Genomic DNA, 10,567 nt, shown 5'->3' on the forward strand with positions numbered 1-10,567 from the left:
AGGATCTTACTAGGTTAACTAGAGTCTCGCTACTTACTGAGGCTGTCCTTGAACCTGTGATCCTCCTGTCTCAGCCTCCTTGTATACATATATTTTGATCTAGTCATTGTCAGTTGAGCTTAATTATTTACGTTATTACTGGTTTTGCTTGAAATACTAGTAAATTTGGTCATTTAGACCAAAATGAGATATTTTCTAAAAGGTCATAGCAGATCCTTCTTGTCCTAGGGATTGAATCCAGGGGCTTTTATCTGAGCTATACCCCCAGCTCTTTATTTTTTATTTCGAAACAGTATATCCCCTTAAATTGCTGAGGGTACCTCACTAAATTGCTAAGGCTGGCTTGGAACCTGCAGTTCAGTCTCAGCCACCCATATATGGGGATTATAGGTCTGCACAATCTTAGTCAATTTGATGATTATATTTTCAGAAAAGAAGAAGTCTAGCCCAGTGCTGTGGTGCATACCTGTAATCTCAGTATTTGGGAGGCTGAGACAGGAGGATGATAAATTTCAGGCCAGCCTCAGCAATTTAGCAAGACCTTGTATCAAAAAATAAAAAGGGCTGAGGGTATAGCTTGGAAGTAAAATGTCCCTGGTTTCAATGCCCAGTATCCCCCCCAAAAAACAAAAAAAAATCCTCAGGAATTTAGATGTTTTCGTTGATTTATTACTGAATATAGGTGTTTGGTTTTGTTTTATTAAAAAGTCATAATTTCTTTCAGATTGTAATTAAGTAGTTCTAAATGCCTAAGAGATTTGTTTTTATTTATTTAGCAATCTCAGATACTTTTTGGGGGGAGGTGGCAATGAGGATTGAACCCAGAGGCATTCTACCTCTGAGCTAAACCCCCAGCTCGATTTTATTTTTTATTTGGAAACAGGATTTCACTAAGTTGTGGAGGGCCTTGCTAAGTTTTTGAGGCTGGCTTCGAACCTGCAATCCTTCTGTCTCAACCTCCCAAGTACTAGGATTACAGATTTGCGCCACCACGCCCGGCTTTTTCAGATGCTTTTATTTAATTTGTTGATGACATTCTTTCATTAAAAATTTTTAGTTTTATTTTGATAACCTATTAAAAATGTGACTTCAAATTTTATTCATCTTCCATCTTATTTTTAAAAAAAAATAAGAAATAGTACTCATAGAATATGCTATCTCAGCCAGGCGTGATGGCGCAAGCTTGTAATCCCCACGCTTGGGAGGCGGAGACAGGAGTATCCCGCAGATTCGAAGCCAGCCGCGCTGGCTTAAGAAACCCTGTTTCCAAATAAAAATATAAAATAAGTCAGGGAGTGTAGCCGCCTGGAGGTAGAAGGATTTCCAGGAACCCCAGTACCCCCCCACACACACACACACAAAAGAATATCCTGCGCTTGGGAGGCGGAGACAGGAGGATCGTGCAGGTTCGAAGCCAGCCGCGTGCTGGCTTAGGAGACCCTGTTTCCAAATAAAAATGTAAAAATAGGTCTGGGAGTGTAGCCCGGAGGTAGAAGGGCTTCCAGGAACCCCAGTACCACACACACACACACACACACAAAAAAAAAAAAAAAAAAAAAAAAGGAGACTTCCGGGAAGATGGTGACCGAGAAAAGCGGGGCTTAAGAGTCCCGCTAACAACCAATCTCCATTACCACAAAAAGAGCGCCTTTCATAGCCAGAAAACACCATCACCAGAAAAACAAAAAAACCACCAGGCTCCAGAGAGAAAGCGGACTGAGAACAGAGCTCAGGGCCACAGAGGAGACACACGCGCCCGAGGACGCGGCAGCAGCGCCATACTGCCGGCGGCAGCGACGAACTCAACGGACGGCTACAGCAAGCCGAGGTGAGCCGATGCGGAACAGCCAGGCGGGATCTTTCGGCGCAGACAGCATTTAAAGCTCCCAGTGGCTGAGCTCAGCACACGCTGCAGGGATTCAGAGTGGAAATCAAAACCAGAGAAGAAAAAACACGCCAGCCTCATGGCCGAGGGCGTGGCAGAGGCACCATATTGCCACCGGCGGCGGCAGCAGCAGTGAATTCACCGAGTCCAGTACAGCTACATCTACGTACTCAAGAACAGTGAGTCAAATTGCGGGCCACAGAGGAGAAATCCCAGTATTGTGCCTCCTGGGACTTGACCCAGTGAGGGAGTGGTGGTGGCAGAGATATCACACCATAGGAGAGCGTGCAACCTGGCACCCCCCATAGTTTAAAGCAGCCTCTATCGACTCCCTGGGTCGGAGACTCTGTGATACAACCCAGTAAAGGAGTAGTAGGGTCTGAGATAATACAGACTCGAGATCCAGAGCACCTTAAGTGAAGCCATAGTGACCCAAGGGAAGAACCCAGAGAAGGCACAAACCTCCGAAATCATGGGAAAGAAGAATAACACTGGAGTAATGAATGTGCACAACCCCACAACATTAGAACCTGATAAAACAGAAAATCAGAGATTTCTAGAAGATCAAATCAGGAAAATAACTGTAGAAATAATAGAGGTGCTTCGAAAAGAACTCAGAGAGAGCCAAAAAGAGATAAAGGATGCAATTAATGAAGTAAAGGCCTCAATTCAAAGCACAAACAACCGATTAGACCACATGGAGAACAGAATCTCACTCTTAGAAGATGAGCAATCCAAAAATGAATGCATAGTTTCTAATCTAGAAAAAGATATCCAACAGCTGGAATCTGACATTGAAGAAATATGGGCCCATCTTAAGAGAGCTAACCTAAGAATAATTGGAATAGAGGAGGGAAAAGAAAGTGATACCAAAGGGATCAACAATCTCTTCAAGGAAGTAATAGCAGAAAATTTTCCAAATATAGAACAAGAGGTTGATACACAGATCCAGGAAACTTATAGAACTCCCTTTAGACAGGATCCGAGAAGAGGATCCCCACGCCATATAATTGTCAAAATGACCAATGTGGAAGCCAAGCAGAGAATCTTAAAGGCAACAAAAACAAAGGGCCAAGTGACATTCAGAGGCAAACCAATTAGAATCACTCCAGACTTCCCAAACCAAGTCATGAGAGCCAGAAGGGCTTGGAGTAACATATTCCAAACTCTGAAAGAAAACAACTTCCAGCCAAAAATTTCCTATCCAGCAAAACTTTCTATCAAATTAGATGGAGAAATAAGAAGCTTCCATGACAAACAGAAACTGAAGGAATTTATGTCTTCAAAACCAGCGCTAGAGAAAATACTCAAAGAGATTAACTACAAAGAGGAAATAGGTAACACTCACCAGAACCAGAGAAACAAGAGTTTCCATCCAACAGACAACTAAGATTGATTATCTGTGGAGATTCATTATTTATGTTAGTCTTTTACCTATCTCTAAATTGTATTGTTTGCCTTTATTGTTGTTAATTTTTAGGATTTCTAGTTGGAATATTAATATACCTTCAGATATAGCATTTGGAAATATTTTATCCAATTCTATTAGTAACTGTTAACTCTGTTTACATTGTCTTTGGATATACAATATTTTCTTTTATTTTTTAGGGAGTTTGTATATTCTTCTGTTGCCTGTGCCATTGAAATCATATCCAAGAAATCACTGCCAATTTCAATGTTGTGAGGTTTTATGACCCAGATTTTCTCCTAAAAGTTTATAGTCTTAAGATTTATATTTAGGTCTTTTATCTAGTTTGAGTTAATACTTGTATGTGGGATTAGGTAAGGGTCCAATTTTATTCTTTTCCATGTAATTATTATTTTTCAACAATATTTAGTTAAAAGATTATTAATTTCCACCACCAAATCTTCGTGGAAACCTTGTCAAAAATAACTTGACAATATAGGGAAGAAGTTAGCTCTAGGCTTGTATTTAACTCCAATGGTCTATATATCTGCCTTTAGAACAGTACTACACTGTTTCAGTTATTGTAGCTTTATATGGTTTGGAATCAGAAAATATACATCTTCTAGCTTTGTTTTTGCTTCGAGATTGTTTTGGGTATCTAGAGTCCATATTCCATATCAGGATAGATTTTTTTCTGAAAAATAAATATATGAAAGTTTCACCTAAAAAAAAAGAAAAAAATATTCTCTGGTAAGAAAGAAAGCAAAAAGAAATATTGAAATGTTATATTTAAGTCATCAAAAGCTTGGTATCAGACAAATGAAACTGTTATGTGAGATTATCATTTTTAATTTTGGATAAATTGCTATAATACTAGATGTCAACCACTAAGCCAAGCATGGGAGGGAGGGATGGGGAGAGAATGGGGTGGGGATCGGGTGGGGGTTGACTGGGCGATGTGTGCATGTATGTCTACAAAAGTTTGTATCCCACTATGATGTATGAATACAGTGCACCAATAAAATAAAATTAAAAAAAAAAAAATTAAAAACTAAAAAATAGGGCAGGGGGTGTGTAGCTCAGAGGTGCAATGCCCTTGGGATCCACTCTTAGTAGCACAAAATAAATAAATAAATAAAAAGAGAGGATATAGGAGGGCTGGGGTGTAGCTTGGAGGTAGAATGCCCTGGGTTCAATCCCCAGTATAACACACACACACACACACACACACACACACACACACAAAAAAAAAAAAAAAAAAAAAAAAAAAAAAAGAATATGCTATCTCATTCCATGAAGAACATAACATTCTAAGATTGGACAGTATTTTTTTATTTTTATGTTTAATATGTGAGGAAATATACTTTGTGTCATAAAATACTTAACATGGATAATTTTATTACTTAAGATTTTTTTGTGGGGGGGGCACTGCTGAAGACTGATCCCAAGCCTCGTACATTCTGGCAAATGGTTTTATTCATTGTTTTCAATGTGGGGCTATAGGACCACATAATGGCATATGATTAACAGCCTATGATTACAGTTTTCTTTGTAAGGTCTTTTCTTATTACACTGTGCCCTTCTCATTCTAAAGCATGTAGCTGTATTTGGGCACGATTAGCCACTTTTATACTCACATAATGTAAAGTTAATTCAAACTAAGAAAAATAAACTGATTTGGAGAAGTGTGGAGAGTGAACAAAGGGACTAGAACTAAATAAAGCATGTATGGATTATGTGGCTGTGGAATCACTTAGGAGCTGAGAGGTAGCGGACATTTCCATTTTGGTGTCAATCCCTTGGGAAGGAAGAGATTTCATAATGGGGTGTGATCTACAATTTAAGAATGATTGACATTGAATGATTAAATAGGAGAGGAGAATAAATACCATTCCTGTTTTAAAGCTAAGCATATATACTCTTAATACATATTTTTTCAATGCAGAAGGCAGTCTGACCTAATAGCACATATCTGAAAAGCCAAGGGGGTGAATTAACCATGGAGAGCAGAACGCGGGAAGTCAAAGTTATGTATTATCCTTAAAAATAACTCTTATAACTCAAATGTAATGGCAAATGCAGAGTGTGATTGAAGACACCATTTGCGGAAGTAGATTTCTGACACCAGGCTGCTGGTCTGAGCAGGCAGAATAGTTCCCCGCATTGAATGGCAGGCAGCCCATAGCCCAGTGAGTGATGAATCCACTCGTCCGCGGGAGAGCCGGCTCTGTTACTGAAGCCTTCCACCTATTTCTCTCTTTGAAAATGAGCTCTTGACTGGATGTTGTCCTCAGGAAGTGAATTTAATTCAAAAGAAGATATTTTACAGATGGGCAAATTTAATTTAAAAATTTGCTTATCCATTCTAGAAGATAAAAATGTGAAAAAAAACCATAAGTAATGTGATGACATTTTTCAAAGATGCAGTTTTGAATGTTATCTGGGAACCCGAATTTGAAGCATCTGTCGTTCATTTTTATTATTCTTTAGTTTTGTACCATCTCTTTGATGGCTGAAATAACATTAAATCTCCATTATAATGTTGCCTTGTTAATTTATTATGTTATGCTAGATAATTGTACAATAATTTAGTTAGCACTTGATTTCTCTTTAATTTTTTAGAACAATTCATCTGTTAAGACAAATACCTGTTAATTATTTCCAAGAATAAAAGCCCATCTTGTGACTCTATTGTTCTAAAATCCGTAAGATAATATAGATAATTGAAAAAGCCTGACAATAGTTGCCATAGTTTTTGACAGTTGAGAAAGCTTACCTTTTATCCCCAAAGCCGGGCATGGTGGCCCATGCTTGTAATCCCAGCATTCCAGAGGCTGAGACTGGAGGATCAAGGTTCAAGGACAGCTTCAGCTACTTAGTGAGGCCCTCTGCAACTTAATGAAACCCTGTTTCAAAATAAAAAAAATTTTAAAATAGGGCAGGGGGTGTAGCTCGGAGGTAGAATGCCCCCTGAGTTCCATCCCCAGACCTGCAATAAATAAATAAATAAATAAATAATAAAAAAATAAAAAAATAATGGATCCCCAATGGCAAAGTACTAAGTATTCCACATACACTGCCTATCAGGTTGGTAGTAGATAGTAGTTTGTCTTAGACATATAAGGTGGTTATAAGTAAGTTTGCTGTTCTATTACACATACAAATATAATTAATTTTTGTTGTTCTTATAGGGTTAAAGTAATTGTTACATATTTTGCTATTTTGTTTTTAAACATTGAAATTATGAAGTCATAAGGTATTAGGAAACTAAATTTAAAACAGAAAGCTCTTAAAACATTTATTTAAAAACAAATCAGCTGGGTGTGGTGGAATATCCTTATAATCCCAGTACTAGGGAGACTGAGACAAGAGGATCACAGGTTCACACCAGCCTCAACTACTTACTGAGGCCCTCAACTTAGTGAGACCCTATTTCAAAATAAATAATAAAAATAGGTCTGGGGCCGGGCATGGTGGTACATGCTTGTAATCCCCACGCTTGGGAAGCAGAGACAGGAGGATCGCACAGGTTCGAAGCCAGCCACGCGCACTGGCTTAGGAGACCCTGTTTCCAAATAAAAATGTAAAAAATAGGTCTGGGAATGTAGCCCAGAGGTAGAAGGGCTTCCAGGAACCCCAGTACCAAAAAAAAAAAAAAGGTCTGGGGATGTAGCTCAAAGATAGAATGCCCCTGGGTTGGATCCCCAGTACTGCAAAAACAAAACAAACAACAAATCACTAAATAAACTGTATGTACAACAGTCAGGTTAAAAGTCTTTGTAAATGTAATATTTTCTTAGTTTCTTCACTTTTTTCTTCTGTTGTTTTCAATATAAAATTTTTTAAAATCTAGCCAGGCGTGGTGGCGGACATAAGGCTGAGACAGGAGGACCAAGGTTCTCCAACAGCCTCAGCTACGTAGTGAGGCCCTTTGCAAATCAATGACACCTTCTTTCAAAATAAAAAGAATAAAAAAATAGAGGCTGGGGTGTGCCTTGGAGGTAGACTATCTCTGAGTTCCATCCCCAGTACCAGAAAAAAAAAATATATATATATATTAAGTCTGATTGAAAACGAGTAAATATAGCCTCCAAAACATCTTTGCTCAACTTTTAGAAACTAAGTCAAATTTTCAAACTTCTAATACAAAGCCATGTCCCCAATATGCATTCAGATATTAATTAAGGAAGGATTTGTGTTTATTTAAACTTAGAGAAATTCACACTAAGGGATACATACTTCTTACAGAAAGAAAAGATAGTAAGCTTTTCTAGTCAGTGAACTAGTTTTAGACTTTATGAAATTGATGTAAGTATATAGTTTCTCTTTTAGCATTGTCCTGATTCAGACACTCTGCATTGCTGTAAAATTACTTGGTAATTTGCCCGGTATCATTCTGACATTCTGACTAGATAACTTTATATATCAAATTTCACTGTACTACTTAATTTTGTACAAAGGAAAAGAATTCTTCCAGTTCAGCTGACTTCTACAATCACAATAATTAACACTTAAAGAAGTGTTGAACTCATAAAATTTAATTTGGTCTATAATTTTCCCAATTGCTGAACAAATTGCCATTTTACATTATGGCAAACAGCTGTATTTTTATACTCTTATTTTTAAAGCTAGTTGGTTGTTTTCTTTAAATATTGACTGCCCTCTAGTGGGCTAACCTGTTCTTTTAATTTAACCTGTCAATCCACACTCAATGATATACCCAGCAACTCTGGGGACTAAGGCAGAAGAGAATTACAAGTTCGAGGCCAGCCTGAGCAACTTAGCAAGACCCTGGCTCAAAATAAAATATAAAAAGGATGGGGATGTAGCTTAGAGAGAACCACCTTTGAGTTCAATCCCCAGTATTGCTAAAATAAGATACAAATCACCTCAAACTTGAGTCATTTATCTACATGGAAATGATGAATCTTTCATGTTTTAGTACTCTTGTTTTCACTGGCTATATGTTTAACAACTAATTTAGAAAGTTGCTGGAATATTCTGGCAATGATGGTCCTTGAAGCAACCAGTATAAATAACATCAATTTTAAGAAGGCATATTAAAATAAGCAGATGTCATTGACAGTTTCTATATTTGGGTAATTTTTAAAAATCACATTCCTATGTAAATTATTATTTTAATGATACAGCCAGTTTCTAAGACGTTTTCCTCATTCTTGCTTGCAGATGCTATAATTGTGGTGGCCTTGATCATCATGCTAAGGAATGTAGTCTACCTCCTCAGCCAAAGAAGTGCCATTACTGTCAGAGCATCATGCACATGGTGGCAAACTGCCCACACAAAATTGTTGCACAGCTGCCCGCGAGTTCTCAGGGAAGACAGGAAGCAGAATCCCAGCCGTGCGCTTCGACCTCACCTCGAGAAGCAGGAGGAGGGCGTGGCTGCACATCACCACCTTTTCTTCAGGAGGCTTGGTTAGAGATCTCAGAACGGCCAGGCAGGTCACCTCAAGAAGCTTCCTCTGCGAAGGCATCTGCAGCACCAGAAGAACAAAACAAAAAGGGGCCTTCCGTTCAGAAAAGGAAAAAGACATAATGCTTCTTAATGTATCGTTTTCTCTACCCGGTTGGGAAGTCTACCTCATGCAAGTACAGGGGAACAGTATTTCAGATAGCAGCTGACCTGAGATTTTTAACTACTGTTGAGGAACTGTGAATTTTTTAAACAGACAAATCACTCTAAGAAAATGACATATGAGCAGGGTGTCATGTTTTATGTAATTCAGAAAATGAGATACTATGTATATTAATACATGAGTGAGAGGGAGAGAGCCTGAATCTGTGTGTGTCTTGGTGTGAGAATTCTCCACGGGAATGTAGACACCTATATAAAGAGGGTTCGTCTTTATATATGTGTGTATGTAGATAGAAGCACACACCCTCCCTCACATAGTTAGATGTCTCCGAGAATTGAAAAATCCATATGGAGCATTTAAGATGGTTTCAAAGATAACCCCTGGAGTTTTTCCTAAAAGTACCACTTTTATATTCCATTAAAAAAAAAAACAAACCCTGACTGTTATCTTTTGTTTGAACCAAAGGACACTTTGGTACTCTCAGAGCTGCCAACCATATGGTACTAAAGGTTTTTAAGACATCCAGTTTCTCCTAAGTTTGAGAATTCCTCTTTTTCTTGATATCTGCGGGGTAGTTTTTGTTTTTTCTCCTATTGAAGGTAGTACTTTAGCTCCATATGCCTCTGACTGCCATAAGCTTTTTGATTCTGGGATACATAACTCCAGAAAAGACAATGAATGTGTAATTTCTGTGCCGACATTTCAATGTTTTTAAATCTATGTTTTGATTGTAAACTACATGGCTATTAAGAGAGTGAAGGGGAGGGTAATGTATAAATTTAGTGACTTGATTGTTTCCAGTCCTGTGTTGATTCCAGGTCTTGGTCATCTCGTACATGTTCTGCGACTTCCCTTGACCAAGTCAGTCTTCTAACCCTTACTTGGAGCAGGGAGCCCTCCTCACTTACTACTGAAGACCTTAGAGGAAAATTCCAATCATTTGGTGTATATTTTGGGTGGCTGTTTTTATTATTCTCCCTGGAGAATTCTCTAACTTGTTCCAAAAACATCAGAAGCAGCGTGGAAATTAATAAAATGCTGGGGCTGAAAACGAGCATTGAGTGGATGCTCACATTTGCCCAGTATGTATGACCTGAGAATGATACTAAAAATGTAGTGTTTGATGACAGGCAAGTAGAGTGGCAAGCCTGGGGAGGAGGCAACAGAACCTCTCCCACCATGCAGCTTGAAGCATCTTGTATAGCACTGATCTGAGGGAAGTAACCTTCAGTACTTACATTGAAGAATCCATATTGTGGATTCAGGATGAATGTTAGGTGCTGAGGATAGAGAATTGTTGCAGATTGGTTCTGTTATAGTTAAAAAAACAAAAACAAACAAACAAAAAAAACGGCTAGGGACTAGTGGTAGTATTGGTCCCTTTAGGTTTCAATTGTGAAAAACTATTTTGGACTCATCCTGGTTATAGATGTTATGGGCAAATTTCTGAAACATATATAAGAAAGTACCAATTAACTATAGTTTGGCAATAGAATTTTGTATGGGCCTGTTGGTGTAAGCTCGGATAATCAAAAGAAAACGTAGCATGACTCAAATGAGATATATATTGCAAAACAGTCCCTACTCCCTATCCCACATGTCCTGTCATAGGATGCTGGCATAGTTGCTGCTGTCTAAGCAGGGCGCCAGAAGGAATGGCCCACCAATCCTTTACAA

At 38.4% G+C, this 10,567-nt stretch overlaps 1 protein-coding gene across 2 annotated transcripts in view; it reads left to right on the forward strand.

Moving 5' to 3' along the window:
* Positions 1-8,850, forward strand: part of LIN28B (lin-28 homolog B) — a gene marked incomplete at both ends in the record, with an annotated part of 126,252 nt that extends 117,402 nt beyond the window's left edge. For both annotated transcript variants that reach the window (XM_080700328.1, XM_080700329.1), the window contains one exon: positions 8,481-8,850. In XM_080700328.1, coding sequence (XP_080556454.1) covers positions 8,481-8,850 — 370 coding nt within the window. The remainder of the gene's footprint in view (positions 1-8,480) is intronic.
* Positions 8,851-10,567: the final 1,717 nt, after the last annotated feature.

Source organism: Muscardinus avellanarius, assembly GCF_963383645.1.
Source record: "Muscardinus avellanarius genome assembly, chromosome: 8".
Lineage (NCBI taxonomy): Eukaryota > Metazoa > Chordata > Mammalia > Rodentia > Gliridae > Muscardinus > Muscardinus avellanarius.